This window comes from Cololabis saira, chromosome 5 (assembly GCF_033807715.1).
Source record: "Cololabis saira isolate AMF1-May2022 chromosome 5, fColSai1.1, whole genome shotgun sequence".
NCBI classification, from domain to species: Eukaryota; Metazoa; Chordata; class Actinopteri; order Beloniformes; family Belonidae; genus Cololabis; species Cololabis saira.
The window spans coordinates 35,677,852-35,704,512 of NC_084591.1; the positions used below are offsets into that span (position 1 = coordinate 35,677,852).

Below are 26,661 nucleotides of genomic sequence, written 5' to 3' on the forward strand. Positions count from 1 at the left end.
GCTAAACTCTATCCATCAAATGTAAAATACTGTATCACATGTGAATATGCTTTTTGGTATGAGGAGAATGTATGAAATCATGAAGTGTCCTTCAGATCGACACATAGGCGATATAATAAATTGAAGATATTTGTAATAAAAGAGCAGCATCAGGCCTTAGATACTGGAGGGTGAATGTTCTCTTGTCCCTCTCTCCATTGTTACAAAGTCTGATGCTCCCTCTGTACTCAAGTTGGTCAAAAACACTCCGTTGAAAATAAAAAAAATGTGTCCAGATCTGTGTTTGTCAGTTGCCAAGTAAACCAAACCGGGAAACAAAAAGCCATCGCCTAGCTGCCGTGTTTACCTCCAGGTTAATGACATGATTCCCGGCTGTAGACCATTTGTTATCTATCGTCCACAAGCAGTTGATTTATGTACAAGCCTTTTATGAATCATCATGTGACGGTAGATTCTGCCAGTTTTGCATATTTGTTTTCTTTAGGTGGTCCGAAAATAACTGTTATTGATTAGGATTTTATTCATTTTTCCTGTTGGTAAGTTTTGTGAAACCAAAATTTTTTTCCTACAAAATTAAACAGATAAACAAATCACATTTTTTGTGCAAGTGGGTTGTAAAATGAAAATGAAATTTCATTGGATGCTATATTTACAGAAATGCAGGTACTACGGTGCTTTTTTTTCCCCTTTCCCTCAAATATAGTATAATTAAACTGAAAACACAAGTAAGAAATAAAGAAATCAGATAAAGTTCACAACTTTTGCTATATTTCAAAGTCAAGGACAAACACAGTTGAGGGAATAAGGGCTGTGATGCCCCTTAGTGGGTTGGATGTTGATTGTGTAAGTAGATCATGTTAAGTAGGACAGTAAAAATGACACAGACAGACCTAGATGTGTCTCATTACTTCTGTTTCTCTGGGAAGCTGATCAAGCAGCAGACTTGTTACACACTGGATAACAACACCAGCGCACTGCGCACAAGGAGCTTTGATTTAAGAGGAGATATTGTGAATTTCTAATTCTGCGACATTCTCTCTGAAAACCACTGAACTGAGTTGTGTCGTGATGATCATTTTGACTTTTGATGCCCCTCCTGTCATAAACATTTTGGATGGACCTGTTTTCTTATAATGTGTTACTATAGAGTGCATAAGTGTGATTAACTTCAGGACAGGAAATGAAATGTATATTTGGTTCAGAAACGTGTGGGGAATCAACGAAGCATTACTCATTCTCAGCGCCGTCTTTGTTTCAGGTATACACGCCGCTTCTGCTGACGGCTGGCTTCGGATGCGAGCGGCAGCACAACTAAGGCTGAGGTGCATCTGAATCAAACAGTCAGGGACAGCCTGTATCAACTTATGTGTCAAAATAAAAGCATCTCACACATGAAAGGCAGGATCTCCATGGTTTCCCCCAGAGCTTGGTTTCGTTGCCATGGGAGTGGAAGGTGCTTCTAAAAGAGGAAAAATACAGAAAGACAGGCAGGAAGACGGTGTCGTCTTTCCATGAATATGATTCACACTTCATCATCCTTTATTTTAAATTACTGTAAAATATTTACTTGCTATCGAGCTGTTGCAGTTTTCCTTTTAAAAAAAAGTAACAATAGACTCTATTTCTATTTAACATTACACATATGGAATGATATTTAAGAAGGCCTGAAATTAGCATCGATCAAACAAACGATCCCGCCAAGCACACACTCTCACACAAGCCTTTCACATGGCCTAGCTGTGTCGTGATAGATTGTTTGCCTAGCTGTGTAATGGCTATTTGGACAATATTGCGCAAGCCCCATGCTAATCCCTGCCCTAATGCGGTTAACTGTCACACCACCAGACCTGTGCCTGTTTGCCTGTGCTGGAACAGACGTATGCCAGGCGGTAACTGAGAAACCAACACATGCAACTAATGAGGAACACAAATGTATTCAAAATTAGTTCTTGTGTTAACTCGTTCACTGTAAAGACGAGCAAATCAGACCACCAACGCTTCAGGTGGCACCGCTGCACCTCTGCAGGGGGTGAGCGAGGTCAAACACTTTGCTTCTGTTTATATAAGGGTGATCAGATGTGAGGAGGTCCAGCGTAGCGAATGTTTGGTTGTTGTGTATGAAACAGGTCACGCTTGGACACAGCTCCATGCGGGGCCCGAGGTTACGGAGGGGGGGGCGGCGTGACACAAGGCAGGTGCAGGGGCTAAGTGATGGGTCTCCTACGTGCAGATGCACCATGTCGCGTTCTTGGCGTTATCATAAACTGTAGATGTCTATGCAGAAAGGATATTTTAGGAGGTTGCATCAAGTCCATTTACTGCCGTCGTTTTACAGATGCTGTGAGCAATAAAGTAAAAGCATGGAGTCACATTAAATGGCACAGTTGGTGACTGGGAACACAGGAAATTAAGTGAGTAAACTAAAATACTCCAAGCAATTAAACAATAAAGCTCTGGTTTTATAGTGCTGGTAGACAGATCAACATAAAATTGTTTATACTTTATGAAAGGAACATCTAATGATCAAATTTAATTCTTTTGCACATGATTTAAAAGAAATGTCTTGACACAGTGAACGCATCTTCTTAGGATGTTACCAATGTAAATGTGTGCTTCTGGGTCTGTTTTAGTCAGAGTTGGTTTCAGCTTACCTGGTTTGGCCTCATAATGATGACGTTAAAGTATATTAGATCATCCTCTCATTATCTCCACTAATGTGGTACGAAGCTGTTCTGGGCAGAGTTGGTTTAAAGAGGGGACCATAAACAGTGACATCATGACCCTGAAACAACAAATACTCCCAGCATCAACGCTGACATCATGGAGTATCCTGACCACTGTTATTAAAGTAGTGTCGTAATAGTTTAATTTTCTAAATGGAACATCCAGTGCACATAAGAAACTACAGTTGACCCTGAGAACATAAGAAACTGGTATAAAGGGTGTGACATGAGAAATGATGTGACATGCACGTCTACATCAACTTTTTGGACCAAAATAGGAGCCTGGTTAAACAGAAAACAAGATAAGAACACTGCTCTGAACAGACCCGTGTACGTAAAGTGGCTGTAAAATGGACAAGTGAGATATGGCACAGGAACTGGGATTGCTTGTATTTCTTGTTAGAAAGATATTTTCTTTCCATTTCAAGAACCTGAACATCGATTCGAGAACTGAATAGATGCACGACACTGAAGCACATTTTATAATGTCTAAACATAATTGTTGCTAATACTTGCTGCCGATCGAATGCATGTTGTAAGCAACTGCCAGCCAAGTCATCCTGTTGAAGAACGGTAACCAGGCAACCGTTTTAGGACACTTGTGATGAAGTCAGCGTGCTTCCTCTGTACAGATGCTCTGAATCTCCAGATTTAAGCCCAACTTTAACTAACTCAGCCTTTAAGAGGTGATAAACATGGAAACATTGTTTGAATACAAATGGTTTCTTTGTTGGATTTCAAAATTTAAAAAAAATGTAAAAATAGAATAACTAGAAAAAAAAGAACTGGATTGTCCATTTGACCAAATCAAAACTGTAACTTAATAATATCCTTCAAGTAAAATAATATAAAATATCCGAGACTGCTGTTTGTCAACTTCACATCCGCCAGATCTGATGTAACAGAAATGAAGAAGCCCACAACAATGCCCGGCCTACTTCACCTTAATGATTGGGCTGCAATTACCTAAAGATACCCATAATTTCATTATATTAATAACCTGACCCCATTATGACAATCTTTAGTATTAAAAGATGTAATATCATTTTTATTTTTTTAAATGTGATCAATCTTGGAGAAAATATTCCTTTTTAAAATTTAAATTATGGAAAAATTAAGATTTTGATAATGTTATTATATTATGTGGAATTTATTTAGCATAAAATCCAGTATTTAGGAAAGTGGCTGTAATCTGATTAGTCATTTGTGTTAGGGTCACTGCAGCATGGATCAAGGACGATACCGACACATCAGCTGAAGAATAATCATTGGAGATCTTTCTAAAGTGATCTAAAGTTAACCAGAAAAGGGAATCTTGGACAGCTCTAGCCTGTGACTGGTTATTTCACAGCAGAGTCAACAGTGTCCAGCATAACCAGCCTCCTTAAAGCATCAGAAAATGTTCAAAGGTATAGTTGAAGCATCCTGGTTGTCTGTGTAAGAAATGTAAAAGTTTGAAAAAGAATGAGATGTTTCTGTATATCAGAAAAAAAATCTCTGTTTTAATCAGAATGATTGCAGGTCTTTTTATATGTTGTAGTTCAAACCGGATGTGATCCATTATTGAAACATACGCAATTAAAACTGCATATTGTTATCAAGTTAGCAAGCTGGTTGTGTCTTTGTTAACGATAATTTCTTGTATTTGCAAATGCCTCCTGTCGGTCCTCTCAGAGTCTTTCCTAGTCCCGAGAATCGATTAATCTTTAACTGATAGCTGTGGTTGCAGCTGCTTCTTTTGAAACCTCCTATCTGCACGATCTGGTGGATGTGAAGTATCTCTAAGGCTTCGTTATTTTCAAGAAAGAGGATTATATGTGTATATTGCAACTGAACTTTTAAAAAATAAAACCTCAGAGTTGGCAATTCAGTTTATCTTTAAAACTCCAAACTGATGATCACTCCCTCTGCAGTTTATGTTTGTTAAAAATGACATTAAATGTCCTATTCCACAGTATAAAACCGGGCTTTTTATGCACTGATAACTGATAATTATGATAAATATTCAGGCTCAACAATGAAGACAGCAAACTCCCCAGCAAGGTTTCAGGTTTCTGGTGATATTTTTAATCATTGGAAAGGTCAGGAAGAGAAAACAACAGGCTCAGGAAATATACGGTGGTTGCTTTCAGCCACCAGGTGATGGTGCACCTGAATGATTATTTCTAACATTTGCTGATTATTTGTTTGCTATTATACACTACGTTCCGACGTTTTCCTCATAATTTGGTGCTTTAAAAGGAAGAAACTGTACCTGAGAATCAAATGCTAAAGAACAGCCACAGTACTTTTCTCTAAATGTATTCCAAACAAACATCCTCAACAAATCTCATAATTTAATTCATAGAAAATCCAGCTTTCCTGTAAAAAATTGAATAAAGATAAATATTTCAATACACCACAGACTGCTATCGAAGCACAGAGATTTATGGCGTTACAATGCTTGAAAGAGGCAAATCGCAGTCACCAAGGAGATAGTCTCTTTTCAGCGTGGACATCTTGTTCACCACTTTAAAGCGGAGGGATCGCTGGCCAAGGTCTTCCTCGGAGATACCATCAAAGAAGAAATCCTCATTGAAGATGGGATTACGGCTCTTTCTGATGACTGTGCTGCGTTGCTTTTGGACTTTTCCAGGAACAAGTGAGAGGCTGACGCTGCAGTTGATAATCTTGGGGTCTATAGAAAGAGGATAGAGGCCCTCGGCGCTGATCAGTCGAACCCGCAGTCTTTGGTTATCTGGGCAGTACTCTGCTGAGAGTCTCAGACTGCCATCTTTTCCTATGGGCACCATGCTTTCGTTCATTACCCTCTCTCTGTGCAGTGTCAAGTCCGAGGGGAGGATGTTGGGTGGTGCCAGGCTGTAGCTGCTTGGCAGGCCTTCAGCTAACCCCTCGGACGCCCTCCTCATGATATTTGGGCTGTTGTCTGTGGAGCTGCCCTCATCAGTGGATAGGGAATTGTTTCTGGACACCATTGCTTTCCTCATGTTTCTTGACAACAACAGTTCATGACTCAGTGCTTTGAAAAGGCAAGACTTGGCCGGGGACCTGGTCAGCAGCGGTGAGCTGAAAGGTGAGGACTCAGTGGAGGACGTTGTGTCGCTGTCCAGAGCAGCCTGCCATTTCAGGGTGTAGCCCCTCGGGGAAAGCCTCGAGGTCAGGCCATTAAGACTGAAGGAAGAAGGAGAGGAGGAAGGCGAGGTGGAGGGGGGCAGTTTGGAGCACATACTTGATCGACTCCTGGGCAACAGCAGGGGGGATGACGACGAATCAGAATGGAAAATGGATTCCTTTCTCCTGGTGTGAGGGCTCTCCAGCAAGGTGCAGAAGCCATAGCTGGTCTGGGCTTTGGCCAGGTGAGGAAGGGATAAGGCAGCCTGGCTCAGAGGATCCGCGTTGGTGGTTTCCTCATCGCTGAAGCCGTCGTAAGGACTCTCATCCACACTTTCAACTTGTATAATGTGTGGATTGAGTGGCTCGTGAAATGTCACCTGTGTGTCAGGGCTTTCCCTCCCACAGAGGGACACCTTGTTAGCGCGAGCCGTGCCCCTTTGATCTGTATTCTTCATCTCCTGCAGGGACAGAATTGTCGGTGGGATGCAGAACTCTGGGATGTTGTCAGGGGTAATGATATTAGGACAGAGAGAAATCCTTTTGGGTCTGTCGGGTTTTTCTCCCAACATGATGTCGACCGTTTTCAAGCTGAGCTCTGCTGTAGGGATCGGCAGGTTGGATCTCTCGACTGACAACCGAATCTTCTCCACCACCCACATGGATCTTTTGGTAGAGCTTAAAGAAACTCTGCAAAATAAGACATTCTACATTGGTTTTCTGCATTGGGTTTTTAGATCAAACACTCAAACCGGATCAAAGTCATGATATAATGCATATAAACATGAACCTGTCATTGAGGTTTTCCTACCTTATGTTCTGAAGATTACAATCCACAAGCTTGTCCCAAACTGGAATGAGAGCTCCTGCTAAGATACTGAGAGACAGGGAAGTTGTGATGCTCTCTTGACAGCAGATGGAGGGTCAGCAAATCTGACGAAGGCAGTTTGAAGTAAGCAGGAAACCCATAAATCTAGCACACGCCCCCTGTGCTGCTCAAACAGGATCCTCCCTCTTCTTGGCCACTGGTTCCCATGGAAATATCCTAATCACAACAGCGCTGAGCCCCTGTAGAGTGCTGCGCAGCTAGATAAGCTGGGAAGGTGAACAACTTTTTTTGAATAGACATGCTACACTTCCAGTTCCCATGTTTGTTTTTCCTACATCTAAGGTGGATGGTGTGCATGACCTTGTTCTGTGACTATACTGATAAGATAATCACGACTACTAACATTTAGTAGCAACAGAGCAAGAACCAAATCTGTTCTCTTTGGACTAGTTTAGTTTAGTGTAAAAAGAAAAAGAAAACAAGCTCAGTAAAAACAGTATCTGTTAACTTTTTACTTAAGATCTAGTATTGAAACAAATTTAGCAAACACTGTTAGCAGAAGTAGGTGAATGTACTATGTTCTGTACATCTGTTTCTTTCCACACTTCCATCAGGTAATGTAATGACACCAAAAGAGAGAGGAGGAAAACAACATTCCCTGTGGATTTTGCCTGATCGCATACACAGCCTCACTTTTCATCCCAGCGTGTTTTCCTTCTCTGAATATTTCAGATGTTAAATTGAAATTTAAAAGTACAATTTGTAGCTGTGACAGGCGGCTCCCTGTCTGCACAGTGGGACTTTGAATCTGAATGAAGGGAATTCTCTGACATTGGAGGGACTATAATTGTGCTGGGAGTAGCTACTCAGTCTATTTTAAATTGTTGTGAAGCTATGACTTTTGTGTATGAACATGAGTTCTGAGGTCAGAAATATTAAGGCGTGGATCTATGTCATCATATAACTCCACAGTCGGTGGGACAGAATATGTCTCAGTGAAAGAAAACTGCCTTTTAGTGCTTAATCTTTACCTCCACATAATGTATGTGCTACCCTCTAGTGGGGAAACATGAGGTGTAGTTCCGGCAGATAAGCGGGGGTCAGACGTTTGCAGCTCCTAATAAAGAACTAATGGAAAACAGTTTTACTTTGTATAAATAAGCTGTTTCCATTGTCCCTGTGCCTTTATTCATGCCTTTTTAAAGTAGGTTGTCTTTTTGTGGATTTTTTCCTATAAATACGCTTGAAGTGGCTCTTCATAGAGGATAGATCCAAAAATATAAATGCAAAAACCTCCACTCTGCATTAATACAAGGTTCAAGTGGAGCGTCTTGGTTGCCATCTATTACCAGGCACTAAAGGACAGAGTGATGTCAGAGCTAACAATATACCTGGAAGGCGTGAGGGGTACTTCTTAGAAATGCTTTCCCTGCTGTGCAAATAAAATCAGTTATTCAAGCACGACCTTCCTTGCAAGGCTCCTTGCAACCAAGAGAGCAGTAAAACATGACACATTTTGAGATAAGGCAGAAACGATACAAATATTAAAACCCCACTGCTTTCCACTGACGTGGAAATTCAGTTTGTAGGGCTGTATGTAAATATGGCACGGAGATATATAAAGGGTTGAGAATCCATCCTGATATCTGAATATGTAAAATATTAAAAATGGGTATGTAACTGTTAATATTGTTGTCCAACCAACCATCTCTTTTCAGTGCTTCAGATGTCTTGTTCTGTTCTCAGGGCTTTTATCTCCATCAGGGGGCGGTGCATGCTCAGGAAACTGTGCACTTGCTCGGTGGGAGGCAATTCAGATTGAACGATTGAACCCACTGTAAATTACAAACATGTACACATATCAAAATTGTTTCTTAAGGTGCACATTTTATAGATGAAGCGCATTGCCTTTCAACATAGCCTAAGTCAAAACCTTGGTGACCTCAACGTACATGCGTTCTCTTTCACATGGCATATATTTGGGATGCACAGCATAGTGAGTCTCTATAATGGACATCCTCATATAGACATCCTCCTCCTCACCACCCTCATCAGTTCTCCTATCTTGTGTGGGAACTGGCACTGTGGGCTGTCTCCCACTGATGCTCAGTCCCCTGACACACTGTTGGAAGGTGCACTTCAGTGACTGCACAAATCTGGAGCATTTTCAAAATAAGAGAATTCAGCCATTCAGATGTAGGGTTGCGTTCATCTTTACGCATGCATGGGATTGATTTAGAGCTGATCTAATATGCTCCTCTGAATCCACAGCCTATCTTTGAATTTAGACATTTGGTTCTTGAAACCGGTGTATAATATTCGGAAACTAAAGGTGAAAGTGACGACGCTTCCTTTTTGCACTGCATGCATATGAGGTCGTTTGCCTTTTTTTTTTTTTTTTTTTTTTTTTTTAAATCCCCATCTCTTCCCACTGTACAATAAATGAGGAGGGGCTTGATGCCGTGGAGGAGTCAGGCAGGCAGGCAGGCTGAGCTGACCCGCTTGCGGTGTGTCGTCTCGCCTACATCCAAGTCAGCTCGCATGTTTAAAAGAGTGACAACAGCAAGGTAGGTCTGCGCTCTCCGGCTGTGTTATCTTTGAATAGAGCATGTTTTCCAGTGTCTTTCCAACCCCCGGCGTTGCTGTGTAAGGAGTATCCTCCCTAAAGGTCTCAGTGCAGGGAGGCGCACCGCTCGCTCTTGCTCGGCAGAAGCGCTGACAACATTTCACATTAACAGTCTGCAGACGACCTCTTCTCTCCCCAGGATTACCGTGGTCTTTTCCAACTCTGTCATCACCTTGATCTTCTTTGCATTTGGCAACCCCTGACTCCGTGCTTCATTGCAAACCTCTCAAGTCTGTTTTCTTTCTTTTTTTTTTTTTGTTTGCTTGTTTTCCGACAAAATTTGTGGCTGACAGATTTTGACATTGGCAGAAAAGAGGTAAAAAAAAAAAAAAAATGAATATCTGATTGACCTACTTGTTTCGGGTTGTAATTGCATGTTAAGGCTTTCTGATTCTCCGGCTTAGAATAAGGTAAAAATAGGTTTCTAGTGCAAAACAGCTCCAGCATCCCTGCAGCTCTGTGTAGAAATGTGCAGTACAGTAACTTGGACTTGACCTGAATGTTATCTGGATGTGCTCACCATCAAAACTGACATTGACGGGTTGAGATTAGCGCTCATGCAGGGATGCAACCGCTGATCATTTACTCGAGGCACACGGAAATCTGGGGCGAGTGCGACGAGGATGAGCAATGATGGTGAACATTTTTAGACTTTATGCTTGCGAGCCTTGGTGTGGATTGCTTTAGAGATAGAAATCTTTTTTTCCCCTGTGACACCTGCCTGCTTGCAGAGGTCAGAGTGAACATACTCCTCATTTTCTGCAAGATGCCAGCAGAAAGACTGTATCATCTGATTCAAGGATATTTCTTCCACAAAGTTCTGCTTTACACAGAAGCTCAAAGGTGTGTTTTTTCAATTAGATGTTTTGATGTTTGGAGCTTTGGCATGTTTTTGTTTTACACAGCAAGACAGTAAATCTAATGTTAGTAATCCTGAAGTGAAAGAGTCAGAGTAAATATCTACATGTACATATATCTCCAAGAATGGCTACTATGTAGCTCGTAGAAGGGATGTAATAGTGTTGGTCTGAATCACTAAAGCGATCCTCACAAGCCACAAGTCAGCCTCTTTTTCCTTAGTTACTGGGTGTGCTATAAAAAGCAACCTGAAGTTTTGAAAAAAAATCCTCCCCACCACTTTACACTACCTGGGCATTTGCCAAGAGAGGTATCTGTGATGTTAAGGGTCATTTCAAGGATAATCATGACATACCGCGGACTTTGAACTAGAATGACTTGTTTTACCTGAGTGATGTAACCAGAAGGGTCGTGCTGCCTCAGCAGCACTCCGACAGCTGGGATTCTGGGTGACTTTACACAGCACTGACATGCTTGGGGCTTGATTCCAACTGGGAGTACCCAACCTAAAAATGCACTCCTTCGTGGTACAGTAAGGCGCAAGGGAGTGCTGCTTACAAGCATCCACATATTTTCCATTGAGAAATTTCCCTCTATCATATAAAAAGCACTGCTAATAAAAAAAACACGAAACATACTCGCAATTAACAGGATAATTCGCATTGCTTAGTCACTTTTTGTTATTTTGTGTTTTGGATGAGTTGGTCAGCAAGTAAAGCATGTTTGGTCTTTCTGAAGCGTGTGCATTCATGGTATTAGTTTTAAATAGATTGCTTTTCAGAAAATAGGGTTTAATGTGTTTTTATTATGAATGTATCCAAACCCAGTAGAGGGAAATCAAGTATGAAATATACAGTATATACAAGCATGAGGAAATATGTATTCCTTACTGTACATTGAAGGTGGATGTGTCTGATTCTTTGAGTTATCACTAGTTGTCACGTTTGTCATACCAATAAACCACCAATGAAATTTCCTCCTGCTGGGTACACCACAACACGACCAAAAAATTGCCCTTGACACTGATCTGCTTTTCCTCCATTTTGCCAACATACAAGATCCTGTGGCTGATGTTGGCTCCTCCCCATGTACAATTCCATTTGCTAGCGTTAGGCTGTGTAGCGGCAATTTGATTGACTGATACCTGAAAAGTTTATGCAGCTTTGGCTACTCACAATTCAGTTCGGCGACGCTTGATGTCACCCCATTCAAGGTGAATGGACAGCAAAGCTCTCAAAGGCTTGAATAAAAGCAACTGGACGTCCATTTCTTAGTTCTTGAACACGTTTCGCCTGGCATCAAGAAGGCATCATCAGTTGGAGTTGACTGGGTAGAGTTTTGAGCTTATAAACTGGGGAGGTCAAATCCACGTGAGTGATGCTCCCATCCCCCCTGAGGGTGGTTTTCTCCTTTTTCTTAGTGGGGATATTTTCAGCCTGATGGTCTACAGTTCTAATGACAAAGGGTTTGTGTGTCAGTAGGTGGTATAAAAAGCAGATACTGGATTGTGTGTGTAGGTTTCCGGTGAAAATCAATCTTCAGACTCTCCCCCTCGTGGATTTGCACAGCACAGTCCAGGAATGGCAGTCTATTGTTTTCTGCAACATCTCTGGTGAACTTAATCTTCCTGTCTACTAAGTTGTTCAGTGAAGGCCTTTACTTCCAGGGTTTGGATTTTTGATCCACATATCTGAACTAGTGGCTTTTTGTTGTCCCCTTGTAGGAGTCCAATGCTCTGCTTTCCACTTCCTCTGTGTAGATGTTGGCAACATCGAAATCGGCACATCCACGTCTCTGTCTGTAAAACTGACCATTGCACTTGAGAACGGTGTTGGAGAGGATCCGTAGGGTACAGACCGAAGGAAAGCTCCAGATTCACCTACATCTCGAGGATGAGGGACACACTTTTGATAACAATCATGTACACGTTTTGCACTTAGAAGATGGTCTGAAAAAAAGGAGAATTCTAGCCAGATGTATGAAGGAAAAACAACATTAAATAGTGGAAGTGGACTTAACAAAAAAACACCAACAATTTCACAAGCATTCGTACTTTGATTCATCTGACCAAAACCAGGTAAAAAAAACTGACATTGGACCCACAGGACTGATGGGAGGATTAGTGATTTGCATATGACCTCGACAGTTTATAACCTAAAAACACCACGTCACTGATAATAACTGATAAATGATAACACCTTCTGCATGGCAGGTGAAATATCTTCAAGAGGAAAGAAGTGAAATCCAGCATCCTTCGATACAAGCAACGCTACATTAGCTTATTCCATGTATAATAATTGTTTTTTGCACCACAAGAGCAAAGAACAGTGTATGGACATGAAAACTCCCCCACCTTAAAATAATGGCCGAATCCATGTTTTACTAAAGTTTTTTTTCAAAAACGACAAACAACTGAACCACATATTTGGTTTAGTTTTTTTTCCTGTTTTCTGAAAAAGCGGAGAAAAATATACGATATTTTAAGAGGCTGGCTAAGATATTATTTTGTGGAAATGCTAAATTCTTGGGCATCAGAGCTTTACTGTTTTACAGCACAAGACCTTTGCCCACCCCCCTGTTTGATGCAAAAGTAGCAAACCTACAATGAGTTCTGCCCACTTTCCCACAACACGGCAGATACTCAGATATAATTAGATTGTAGGAGCACTAATGTCACTCGCTCACATGCAGCTTTCATCTGCCAGAGGCAAATAACTGTTCCATCAAGGCAAACACTAGAATTACTAAGGTTAAGGTTATTAAATGTTTCTAAGTCACAGAAGCAGTCGGGCTAAATGAAAATTAGCAACACAACTATGCATATTCCACCAAGGTTCTACGCTTTCTTCTGTGGTAATTAGAGCAGCAGCAATCAAAACCCAGTGTAGTTTAAATAGCACCCTCTCCCACTCATTGCCAGCCACTGAAATGGCCATTACTGCAGTGATTTTGTATTATGGGAACCTATTAAGAGTGTTCCTGCTACGACAACTTTATTTTCCACTTTCAGTTCAGCACCTCATTTAATGACAGTCACATATCTGAAACACGCTGTTGGAGGATATTGCACGCTCTTGTGATATCAGCATTTTATTGCTTGTTGGTTTTTTTGTGATCTAAAAGGAAATATGCAATTCTCAGATTGTTCCAATAGTAGAAATATCAAGGTCACACATTCCTGAGTCAGTGTTTTACGCCATAAAGTGCAGATAGCAAGCAATGCCATAGCTGGGTGTCTGCGCTGCTCATTAGTAAATGATTTTCCTCTCAGCTGTTGGAGTTGCTCCGTCATCAAGAATACATTCCTGGTTGGAATTCCCCAGGAAGTGTTCGGTTGGAGGGTGGGAAGAAAGGGCTTTGAGAGCCACTGGAGAGTGTGATTGTTGAACCATATTTAATGCATGAGTGTGTAGGAGGTGGAAAGTAAAACACACCCCATGCTGTCGCTGTGACCCAGCCTTTTGTGTTGTGTTTTCACACGGGAGATAGACCTGTGTTTTTCTCTTGTTGTTTTCTCTGTGATCCCAGCCTCTTTAGGGCCTGGCTTCCTTCCAGATCCAGTTCTATAGAGCTGCCTCTTGTTCTTACCCCTCCATAAGTACTTCAGTCCAAATCCCAAAACAGGCAGGCAGGCAGTAAGTTAGATGGATCAAAGTATTTGAAGGTTTTCCTTTACACTTTAAGTTCACAATTTAGTCCAATTATATTCCAGTTAAATCTAATTTGTTATAATTGGTAAGAAGCAAACAGCTGACGACTTTCCTGGTGTGCTTTAGTATTGGAGAAATTGTTGATCTCAGCAGTTTAACATCATAATATCATCAGTACAATAAACTGCCTTCAAAATGTTGTTGCATTCAGAATCAGTGCATCTACGGGTAGTTAAGTTGTTGAATTTTTTGATACTTTAATGTTTTTTGGGGTTTTTTTTTGTTTTTTTACATTACTTTGTTGAACTTGCTGATTTGTGCAGAAAGCGCTGTGTATTCAGTAATATGAATGTCCTGTTATTGTTTTCTTCACACATATGCTGATAAGACAGAGAAGCACTCTGCTTCTCTTTAAATTGAAGATCTAATCTATTAAGGAGACATCATTTGTGCGAGAGAGTGTGGCGTTTATTGAAAGCATACTACCAAAGTTGAAGTTGTACCACGCTCGAGCTGACCCTCACAAGCCCGGCAGTGGTGGCTGACACAATGCATACCAGTTATTTTATTGTATATTTGGTTTCAAGTGTCAGTGATGCGTAAGCACACCCAGGAAGTAGGTCAGAAAAAGCTGGCATGGCACTGTCCAGGTCAGATGCAGTAATACGGCCCGTGGCGCTCCTCGTCAGCCCAGGAGGTTAAGTGAGATACCAATTTGAATCAAGAGACAGCAGGTTTGACTCCAGTGTCACGCACTTTTGAGCATGGTCCCAAATTGAATTTGTGGAATTTAAGAAAAAAAAAGGGTGCTCTGATGGCTCCCCGAGCTCCCATCTGTCAGTGTAAATACAACAAAAACAGCTGTCTGCTTGGATTTCACTGCCTGGCTGCTTTTGTTTATGAATAAATGCAAATCAAAATCCATTGATGCTCCATCTAACCTCTTCAGGGGGTTGTGTTTGAAAAGTCAGGTTATTTAGCAATGGGGTAGCATATGTGCCCAAATTGATGTGCAAATTGTGTAAATGAATGATCAGTGGAGGAAATGTCAATGCACAGGAATTTGGAAAGGTTTCACAGATATAGACAAACAGAATCTTTGTCCTTTAAAGTTAAAAGTCTTTGCTCTGGTTTTACACAAGGACACTGGAATGTTTGAGGACGTGACGCACTCAGCTCGAAACAAACTGATTATCAGTGGTGAAACAACATGTGATGACTTCGCTGAAGATCATGTGATATATTTAGCCTCTTGAAAGAAGGGGACAGTGGATGAACAAATGGGGTTTTTTGTCTGTGATGATTGAATATGATTAAAAATTCACTTTGAACACTTTGCTTTTGAGAACAAGAGGAGTTTTTACGTTACTGTGTACCCTGTGCTCTCAGAATGAAAACATCTGCTCCCAACTGTTTCTTGTTGGGTTGTCTTTGTTGAGTTATAATGCTTGTATGTATCCAGTGAATAGTCACCTTGTTGTAACCTGCCCAGTCTCTATGTGCTTTATATTAAGTGCACTGCCTGAGATCTGAACAATTCCTGCCTGATAAAGTTTGTGGAATACTTTCAAACGTTGGTCGAGCACGCTGAGTTTGAATCTTCCTGGCAGGGGGTACGTCACACGGAGGTCGGTGACGGAGGGGCTGAGATCTGAGTGATCCAGCACTGATCTGCATGAAAGATAGATTACAGCTTAATACTGTAATGAAGTACAGAGAAGACACAAATCATTTGATAAATTATCATGAGGACTTCATTTGAAAAAATAGATTTAAAAGAGATAGAGATACAGAGAGCCCCTGAAGTAAAGATAATATGAGAACTGATACTTTAGGGCGGATTCCTTTATCAAGGGGTCCGGGGGTGTCTTTGTGGGGCCTCAAACGTGGTGTCTCCAATAACAGCTAACCCTAACCCTAACCCTAACCCTATCCCTAACCCTAACCCTGCAACAAGAATATTTAGAAACTGGGTCTGTCCTGGGTTAGGGTTACTTCATTGCGACCAATAAACCACGCTGGGCAGAGGGTTGTGTTGACTGCCTGGACATCCTGCATGCAGGACATGATGTTGTTCTTATAGAAACCTGCCATTCTGTTCCAAGCCGGTATGAACCTCTATTGCTGCGACTGGTTTTGTCTGATACAGAGGCTGTGATAGGTAATAGATGGAGCAAATATTGGAGAGCTCGGTGGAAGGCGCAGTTTCAGTAACAGTCAGTTGTGAGATGTCAGATGTCAGTAAGTCCAAAAATAAAATAATAATAATAAAAACAACTGCAAAAGTCTGGGCTGGGTCAAGATCTAGTCTGCAACAGTGTGATAACATAGTAAGATGAAAATTGCTTTGTTACTAAATGAAATTGTGTGATTGGTGACAAGCCGTTCTCATATTGATGTTATCGTGGGCAGTCAGGTCATGCGTGTACAGAAGGTCTCAGAGTGTTTCTTTTGGGGCCTGGAGGGCGGGGTGGGGGGGTCTCCCATATCTGAAGAGAAGCACTGAAATTACTGCTATCCTCTGCTCTCATCCAATGCAGCCTGCCAGGATTGCTGACCTTGCAGAAATCTCTCTGTCTCACCCCTCTCTCCCTCTCTCTCTCTCCCTCCCTCTCTCTCCATTTCTCCCTCTCTCTCCCTCTCTCTCTCTCTCTCTGTCTCTCTCTCTCTCTCTTCAGACTGAGGGTCGTTTACTATCGTGTTGTGATTTCAGGACCTCATTTCGTCCCAAAGCACTGTGGGCTGCTGTGTCCCACTCTCGTCAAACATTATTTCATTTCAGCCTGGTAGACGTGCATTTAGCAGCTGGAAGCTGGGAAGTAGGATCAATTATTGCTTTAACTCTGCGTTTGTGACTCATCAGCAGTGAAATGACCTTGTGTTCGGACGGAGGAATTCTCAGGTTATCCTCAGTGGAAGCAGGATCTAGAATTACATTTACTAGTTTGCTTCTGAAGCTGTAGTCGACTAAGCAGTATGAAATTCAGCTTAAGTGCTTGTGCATCTCAATATACAGCTGACAGTCTAGTAAGATGAAGGCCTCTTTTTGGCAAAAATAATCCTTTTTTAATTAATAGTCATAATAGCTATTTGACTAATTTTGTACTTGGTCTGGTTGGTTGGTTTATAGAGAAAATCTGTCTTATTTCATATACTATCCTTTCATAAAGTCTTGCTGTATAGGTGATAGATCGCTCAAAATCCAGTTCTAACCAAGAGCAAAACATGTGATATTTCCTGTAATTTCCAGAGGAGGTTTATTTGGGCCAGAAGGTCACATCCCGTCCACCATGTCATCAGGAGTTGTGTAACTAGCCATCAACAGTAATGCACATTTTGCAGCTAGTTGTTACTCCTGCTTAAAATACACAAATGAAAAGCTGTAGATCTCCTCCTTTTCTCCCAGGAGGAGCACATCAGTCCTTACAAAATCCTGTCTTTGCACACACAGGGATGTTGTTGCAGCAAACCACTTCACTCACATAGTCAGAGCTGTGCTTCTCCAACATAGAGGTAAGGGATAAAAGTGTAAGGCTCTTGTCTGCTTCGTGCCACCTCGTCTCCTCTGCGCATGTGACTTGGAAATTGATTTCAGCAAAACATGTTTAAGGATGTCTTATGCAATTTGCAGTCATAATGCCTCAAATGTTTTTTTTTTTCTGAGGGCAAGAATAATTTCAGATGCTGGTGGGGACTTTTAATTTGTTTTATAATTGAATGGAAACTGAGATTTTGTTTCATCCAGATCAAATTCAGTTTAAGTTGGAGTCAGCAAGCATGAATTGAGCAGAAAATCAGAGCAACTCATATCACTCAGTGACTCAGGAGCTTTCAATCCTTTGAAATTATAAACGTTAGTTTATAATTCATGGATATAATTTAACACTTATACGTAATTATTCAAGATTCATATTCACTGATTTTCATTAGTATTCAGTGGCAGCCTGACGCAAACAATCCTAGCATATATTTGATGTTGATACACAGGGGTGTGCTCCCGTGTGATGGAGAGGTTTTCTTATCATCAGCTGGCCGTTTCGCACGCCCCCATATCAAAGCAGATCACATTTAAAATAGGTTACGTAAACATGCATGTGTATCTGTCAAATAATGCACAGGTGATATGCAGTCACAAACATCCTTAAAATGCTTTTCTTTTAAACGTAGGCCACAGCAGGTGCTGTTACGCAAGTACTCATCAACCAGTTAAACAAATTAATTTCATAGTTTGAATCCTAAAAGGTCACTGTAAATCAAAGCAAAAGAAGAAATAATAGATTTATATTCTTCAGATTAGCAGGAAACGGACACAGTGAGGCATTAAAAACTCCCCTTCGGGGATTTCTGAGCTGAACTGAACTGAATTGAAAAGTCAAGCGTCTCAGTGTCATATGGACGTATGAATCGGCAGCTGTTTGTGTACAAACTAGTCACAGCAAATTCTTATTGTGTTGTGACATATGTGTCTAAACTGTTTAAAACCTCTTGATTGCATCAAGACATCAAATTATACTCTTAACTTAACTAAGCTCTATGATTTGACGAGCGTGGCGCAGCGACGATGCGCTTGGGGCGTACCGTACAAAACTACGTTTTAGTAAACTCTCTAAAGATAACTACAGTTCACAAGTACAATGTTTAGTGTCATTATCTATAATAGCAGCGTTCAAATGACCTCATACATGCACTGGTGCAGCCTTAGTTGTAATGCTGATCCTGGCTGTGGAGAGCAACATAAATCCTTAATTATCCCTGTTGGTATCAGCTCACCGGGCCTGATGTCACAGCGTCTATAGCAAATGAGGAGTTTTTAATTCAAGTCTTGCGTTCATCGAACATGATCGTGGTGCCTCACACTTTAACCTTGTTTGTCCGTATGCTGTTGTTCCCAGTGCCGAACAGGAGCTGAATATAAATGCTGACTTCCCCCAGAACATGGATTGTGTGACGAATCCGAGCCAATGGCCGGATTGATTTTAAACAATTAAGCCTGTGTTGAATTTCCTGGACTAATTAATTCAGCAGTAACTAAACAGAAATCAGCATCTTCCTAAAGTAGACCCTATTAACTTTTTCAGTAGTCAGAATGTTTATTATTATTATTATTATTATTATTATTATTATTATTTTTATTATTATTATTATTATTATTATTATTTTTTATTTTTTATTATTATTATTATTATTATTATTATTATTATTATTATTATTATTATTATTATTATTATTATTATTATTATATTAATGCACATAATTCTGTTCATGACATTGCATGGGATTTAGTTTTTAACTGTATCAACACAAACCTTTATTTAGATTGTAGTGAATCTGTTTATCTTACTAACACTCTGGCACTTAGACCTCTTTATATTCAGTTGATGTTTATTTCTTTATAGCCCAAGGTAACAGTCAACCGATCAGCATTCGACCTGCTCGCAGGCTGCGGCGCTCGCACTCACCGGTCGACTGCAGAAACGCCTCAGTTCATCTTAGCTGTTAATCAAGAGGGCGAGACAAACTCCTCAGCTCAGCAGCTAATTACAAGATCAAGATTTTTATAAAAGTTTGTAGGAGGTATGTTTGGTTTAATAATGCTGTGGTACTTGAGCAGAGCTTTTCAACTTTGAATGGCTTGTATTTATTGGGCTCCCCTGACTGGGCACACGGAGCTCAAGTAAAGTGGTTTTTGAAATAGTGCTTGGTGATATACGTATACACATTTAAATTTATATTTAATATTTTTGGGTAAGATATAACATCTGATTATGCCAGTGTGTATCATTCAGTGTGTTTTCTTTGTATACCCATGCCAGCATGTGTGTTTCTGCTCATTCATAGTGCAGCCTCGTCACTTCTGTCTGTCTGTGCTTCTAACTGATTGACTTGCTCGAATGTTTTCATTGTTGTTGGCGAATTTTGTTTGTGTGCTTTTGGAAAAGCAAGTTTTCAATCTAGCAATGTTTTTGTTGGACAAACAATGCCTACTGTCTATTAACGTTCCAGAAAGCAGCAGCAGCCCGACAGCGACTACCTGCGCAGCACACTAAGTGAGCCGAGCTGTGTGTGTTGAATAACTTCCTCAGCGACATTAATTGTGAACACAACCAAAATCATCAGGAAACATAGTTCAACTATAGTTTTCTAACCTCTTGAGACCTGGCTTTGGTTTTTATTTGCATTTTAAATTCCTTTTAGCTATTTAGGGTCAATAGGAACTAATACATATAATTTTGGTATTAACTATAAACATTTATTTAGAGTATATTTTATATTTAACATATAAAGTACTAGCAGAAATGTGGACAAATTGACCCATTAAAGTTGAATGAGTATGCGTTCCCAAACTGTTGACTTGTATGATATTATGCAGATATTGTTATACATATACACATTTTTAGATGTCATTTTAAATAAAAAATGTTCTCTTATGATACCACCAGATAGCAGTCTAAAGTGTCCACATTCGTGTACAACATTAGATAGTTAGACAGATATTAGCGTTATGGTGCAGACCACCAAGACTGATGTGCATGTTTGTGGATGCCAGGTCTCAGGAGATCATTGTGTGTTTTAAAGGAGCTGTGCCTGGAAACAGTCGATGACATGGCCTCACACTTAAACGAAAATGGTATTCTTTTTATCGCAGAGAACCCGATTATGCAAAATCCTGTCAATCACAGTAACATTTTTTTTGTTTTTTAAATCTGCTTCGGTGAAAGGCAGGGGTTAACCCTGTGCATGTCACCAGTCCATCGCAACCAATGACAAAAATAGATCTTTCTGATTGAGATCTTCAGAGCCATGATGCAGAACACATTTTATGCTTCAATCCATTTTATTTGTGGCCAGTGAACATCACGCTTTGGAGCAAAAACTGCCAGTTTATACGAAGAATATGCAGCAAATAACACATATCGTTTGAATCCATTTGTCTTTTTGTTTTCTGTTAAGCATCACTTTATTCGCTTAAATAACTGCACCACTGGGACACAGATCTTTCCTTATAGCCTGTGTACTCTTTAAATGCACGGTAGAGAATGCAGTGAAGCGCGTCAAATATTTTATACACTTTACAGTAACACAAGAAACATTGCACCCCTGCAAGTCTATAAAAGCCTCATGTTGTCAGCTTTTTTCTTCATTCATTGCACAACATGCCAAACGCATCAGTGAATTTGCTTTGATAGATGACGCTGATGTTAGAAAGCGTTTGTACCACAGACACTGTTCATTTTCATCCAGGAAACATCAAACCATTTTTTTGTACTAATAAACCCGACCAATTGTAATGGGCTGCTCCTAATATTGGTAATTTAAAGCAGAAATCAGACAAGAACTAAAGGGCTCCGGATGGCCTGTGAAATGAATGTTGATGAGATGACTGAAGTGTTGCACGTGTGTACGTTTCCTGTGCTAAAACTGAGATGTAGAAGTTTAGAAAGTTTCTTGATTTTTTTTTGCCATCGTTACCATCTGCTCCGTCCACTACACAGCAGCTGTTAGCTTTTTTTTCACTGTTTAGTCTTCAGTTTTAACAGACACGTAGATTAATGGATCTGCAGTTAATTGAGAGCTGTTGCCCACTCGCAGTGGACATGCTACACCTGCGAGGTTATACCCATGAGATGTCACACCCTCCCTCCAGTCTGGCTGGTATGGTATCATATAACATGGTTAGGTGTGTGTTTCTGCCTGGGGTCAAGGGTCACCTTCGTATCAATGTCCCAAACTGGCCATCCTCCCTTTCAAAACACTACGAATTGGCTGATTTGCTGCTCGATTCCTCTGGTAATTCTTAATTTCCTTTGCTCAGGTCCTGGTGTATTTCATTCATTAACCGAGTCCTCTTCCCTTTTCATAATCCAAAATCAAATGTACTGCTGCCACATGTGGGATTATTGATGCTGTTATTTAATGACTGTCAGGGTATCTGGCATTTATTTGTGATCTATGGGCTATGTGAATAGCTCATACTGGGAAACATGCACTATATTTACAGTTTGATTTGATTCCTCTCTGGCTGGGAAAAGGCTGTCATAAATTACAGGAATCTCATGGAGTAAGGCGCTGTGAAGCCTTATAAATCCCCCGCCGGGAGGAGGGACAAAGAGACAGTGGAGGAGGCTGTGCTCTAAAAAAGGGCGATCTGTATGCAAGTTCAGTGGGAGACAGCATCCTCGACTCATGGCACAAGCTCAGAGGCATTGCTTCAAACGTGGCTGGCTTGCTGTGCGAGTTGGCTTCTTCTGCTGTCTGTTAGCTTCGGCCTTTTTCAACAGATAATATTTTTTTTAACATATATTTAAAATTGAACTGCTTGGTTTTGGAAGGGAAAAGCAGAGAGACCTTTTTTTTCCGCATTCCCAACAGTCCATCCATCCATCCATTATCTATACCCGCTTTATCCTTTGCAGGGTCACGGGGGTCTGCTGGAGCCTATCCCAGCTAATTAAAGGTGAGAGGCAGGTACACCCTGGACAGGTCGCCAGTCCATCGCAGAGTCTTTAAACAAATAAAACTAAATTAGACATACAGTAAGTATTATGTGCGACTGATGTTTTTAGCGCTTACACCAGGCTTGCACCTCGTGGTGGTTTTAATACAATGGAAGCGTCTGCCATCTTTCGGTGCATAATTGTGGGAGTTATTGAATTACATGTACACATTCTCCTCCTCAGCTTCCTAGTCCCCTTGGCGGGTGGGGGGTGGGGGGTGTCTGCATTTTTGGGGGAGATGGGGATGGGGTATCAATGTTTCTCCTATGAGAAAGAAACAGCTCTTGTCATTTACTTTTCCGTAACATCTCCATAGCAACCGTGATTAGATGTCCCTCCAGGAAGGGCTTAATCTACTGACCAAAAAATGCTGTGGTGACAACACAGCTGCTTCTCCACATCACAATATGTGATCGTGGGCTTCAGAGTGGATGAAACACGAAACTTTCGAAAGCTTGAAAGTCCAAATTCAACACGAGCATTGAATTGTGCAGCTTCGCCAACGCCTGTGACATTGCTGAGATATGCACACGACACCAGACGAATGTCATTTTCTAGCAGCCCATGTCTTGAACAGGTAGCCATATATTTGTGCGGATGTGTTTTAGTGAAGGGCTTCCTGGCTCTTGGTAACACTCTGCAGTTGTACACATGTATTGATTGTCGGAAGCATGCATGCCCTGGAGGAGGGAGGGGGAATCTAACTACCTGTAAGGAAATCTCCTGGACTTGGCCCAGTTCTGAGTAGCTGCATTGGTAGAAATAAACTGTTCTGGTAACAATAAATGCCCTGGTTTGGAGCCAGTGTTTGATTTATCCATTCTGGGTTAGTGTCAAAGCACAGAATTGCATGATAGGATAGGGATGATGAAGCAGACCTGTGGCATCTTGGGATTTTAATTGCTCACTCCAGTATGATGAAAGCAAAAGGAACTTAAATTGTGTGCTCACATTAAAGGTGTACTCAGGTATGCAAATAGCATTGCACCCCTGATCCTTGTGATCTGAGCTGCAGAGAATATTTGATTGTAGTTTCAGAGCATCAGTCTGAGGGACTTCTACTGAAATCTCTGGAGCTACCGTGCATGCTGAAAAATTACCCTCAGAGAGTGTTTCAGAATACTAAGTGACCATTTCAGATTCGAACCTTGCATTTTAATATGCACCATTCAGTTTGATATCATCATAACAATGCATTCAACTTCCTGCATTGTATTGAAATAGATACCATGGCATTCTTGTTGTGAAATTTGATCTGTAAACCGAAACCTTAAATGCTTAAAATTAACTTCCACATGGTGGGATGAAGCGCTTGTGCTTTGAAGCCAAACATTTTTAAGTGATGCAGATATACTGAAGGTCAACACTGAACTCAGTAAAAAGCCAGTTTATTGAACCACTGTGGCAGACATTAAACGTTGTTGCTGAGATCCAGGGAGCTCTTTCTGAGAAGTATCGTAAAAACAAACTGTAAACAAAGAAGAAGCACAAAACGCCTACAAACGAACACATGGATCTTGTGATTATCAGTAATTGGAGGTCACACACACCGACTTCCTCCTACTAACATTAACTACAGTTTTTGAATTTTTCTTCTTTTTCTTCAGGTAATACCCACGTACTTAGAAACTCCACACTAATTGTCTTTTGTGCACCATAAATTAAGATCTCTGCGCTGAGATGCTGCTGGCTTTGTTAGATTGGAATGAGTCAATCTCTGACCTTTTAAACGCTGGTAAAGCTGTGGCACGACACAACGTTGGGTGTTCCTATCATCCGCAATGGATCCCCTCATCTTTCGTTGTCACCCATTCATAAATCAGATTTACTGCTACATCTGTAGTACCCATGCTAATGAAGTAACACCCAGTGCAGAGACACAGCACTGATTTCATTTCCTGCCTCTCTGTGTGCTCTCTGGGTAGGTAGATGGAGATTACATGACGATGTCGTATAACAGGAGAGATTAAAGGATCTGTATCCAACTGCAGTGTCACAGCTGTGTGCTCAGCTTCATAATTAGATGCAGGGCGTTGAAGAGAGCAGCAAAAATGAAACTCACTACTACGAGCTTCATCTCTCTTCCTGCAGATTCATGGAGCGGAACGCAAAACTTGTTCACCAAAGCTCGATTTGGAGGTTCGCGAGATTCTTTTTTTTCTTCTTGATTCCTTTCACTCAGCCATGCATGTCTGCTGTCTGTGAATCTGACGAAGCTCCCCAGTCAGAGATCTGTGGAGACACCGTGATGAAATGGATGGCTTGTCTAGTGATTATTGAACACAAAAAGACAATTCATTGCCTGCCCTCAAACCCATGTTTTCACCCAGTGCCTACAGTGCATCTGCTCCAACGTCAAATCAATGCCAAAACTGGATGACACCTCTTAGTGAAAGATAAATGCAATTTGAGCTTAACTTTTATCTCAGCACTTTGATGGTGGAAATGGAAATTTGTTCAAAGAATTGCCGAGTTTTACCCTTCAGTGTGCCCTGAATACATTTGTATATTAAAGCACTGAAAACGGGGATATCTGAAAACTCATGGAAGCCAGTGATTTCTTTGACTATCCTCTTTCATCGTAATTACTCAGCTTTTTGATCATATGTTCAAACCTTTAGTAACCAAAATGGTAAATTCAACAGTTTTTCAATAAATATTATTCAATAATTTATGTATCGAACCTGTGGAAATTAAAATTCTGAAAAGGTAGTAATGCAAAAAGAAAAAGAAAGAAAGAAGAAAAGACAAAACAATAAAAAAGGCATATTGTTTCAATAGGTCTTTTAACAAGACCTGAAAGAACAGTCACCAAGGACGCTATGTCCAAATTGTTTCAAGTGAATTTTCCATTTAAAGAGGCCCTATTACAGTCATTTACAGATGTCAACAGACGTATTCAAGGGTCTTCTATAATACATGCTTTTATGTTCACAAATGCTGCAATAACTCATTTGAATTTCTGCCTGAGATCCAGCTCGTACCTCTTAAAACCCATTCTGTGCTTATTGGCTACAAATGGCAGAGGAGAAGGTTCAAGGTCCATATGGGACTTTTATTTTATGTCAGTTTCCAGGGTGTTAGGGAGCTCATCTGAAAGACAATTTGAGTGCTTGTGCTTATCCTTGCAGGGCTCGCAGGACTGGCATTCTACAGTATAACTCAAGAGTGCTATATTTTTCTCTTTCTTTCCTTTATTTTCAGAAAAGTTCATGGACAAAGTCAGTGAGCTAGCGATGGTTAAAAGTACACTCTCTGACTAATGCAGAGAAAAGGGAAAGGAATGAGCTGTGCTGTGAGAAATGAAACAAGAGCACAGGTTTTTCTTTTAAAAGTCAATGCAGGAGTGCAATACGGTGAACCCATGAACAGTAAAACATCATGCGAAAGGACGGCAAAGGGGGTTTGCAGGCATGGGCCTTTCCGATCTCACCTGAAAAATGGAAGTGAAGAATGGGTGTTGAAGAAGAGTTTACCAATCAACATGGCATTTAGAAAATGAAGGAGAGAAAGAGGACATTTTAAGGCGAGAGGGAATATATTCTTGTTTGAGGAAAAAAACGAAGAGTTGGCATATTTTTCTGCAGATCGTTGGCATGGCGACCTGGAAGATTGTGAAAAAAGCCGAATCTGGTCGCAAGAGGTGCAGGGTCATGAGTGAAGTCAGCAGGAAGATGATAGATCTCGATGGAATGGATGTGCATTTAAATATCAGTCAAATACCCACAAATAGAATTTCTCTATATATTTGGCGACAAGCTGAAAACATTCAGGGACCTAGACGGTCACAGTATGTTATTTTTACATCGGCCTGCAGCCACAACAAAAGTGAGTCAACTTTTGTTGGCCCCACATTCAAATCTCCAACTTTATAGGTGTTTTATAGCTTAACCCACTCATTAAATCTGTTCTTTTATAAATGACCACGACAGTGCAGTCTGTGGCCTAATCAGATAGCCATCATAATTTAAGTGACTTGGCATTTTTTGGTGAATTTGTATTCTGACCCGACAATAAGGACCTAATAGAGCTTAATCACGCTACTCAGCACACAGCTACAATTGGCTCTGGGTTGGCCTAGAAAAGTCCGGGGGCAAAAGGAGCACAGCTGGAGTGCTGGCCAGAGCTGAGGGTGGAGCGCTAGCAGGAAGTGGCAGTTCTTGTGTCAGCTCTGGAATCCTTGACAGTCGTACAGTCACTACTGAAACATCTGAAACTAGGGTGGATGGATGTGATTAAAACTAATGTACGGTAAAGTTAATTAACATCATTGGGCAGGATTAGCCAACTCTTGCTAAACTGGGCGTGTTCCAAGCAACTTCCAGGCTTTGTTCTTCCATTATTTGCCCACGTTTTGGATTAACAGGCT

At 40.8% G+C, this 26,661-nt stretch overlaps 2 protein-coding genes across 4 annotated transcripts in view; one reads left to right on the forward strand and one right to left on the reverse strand.

Annotated features, from left to right (window-relative positions):
* Positions 1-4,775: 4,775 nt before the first annotated feature.
* On the reverse strand, positions 4,776-6,768 carry c2cd4a (C2 calcium dependent domain containing 4A). Its single transcript, XM_061722632.1, has 2 exons — positions 6,646-6,768; positions 4,776-6,524 (listed from the first exon to the last, which is right to left on the reverse strand). Exon 2 carries the CDS (start codon positions 6,494-6,496, stop codon positions 5,150-5,152), a length of 1,347 nt encoding a protein of 448 aa, XP_061578616.1. The 5' UTR covers positions 6,497-6,524; positions 6,646-6,768; the 3' UTR covers positions 4,776-5,149.
* Positions 6,769-9,128: 2,360 nt separating this feature from the next.
* tln2b (talin 2b) overlaps positions 9,129-26,661 on the forward strand; it is a 94,666-nt gene continuing 77,133 nt past the window's right edge. For 2 of the 3 annotated variants that reach the window (XM_061721831.1, XM_061721833.1), the window contains exon 1: positions 10,011-10,132. The gene's annotated coding sequence lies outside the window, so the exon portion shown is untranslated. Of the gene's footprint in view, positions 9,231-10,010; positions 10,133-26,661 lie in introns of those variants that run through there. The other variant, XM_061721832.1, reaches the window with a different exon arrangement.

Bases quoted from the DNA above. Each gene is read 5' to 3' on its own strand.
- c2cd4a (XM_061722632.1), bottom strand. From the start codon at position 6,496: ATGTGGGTGGTGGAGAAGATTCGGTTGTCAGTCGAGAGATCCAACCTG.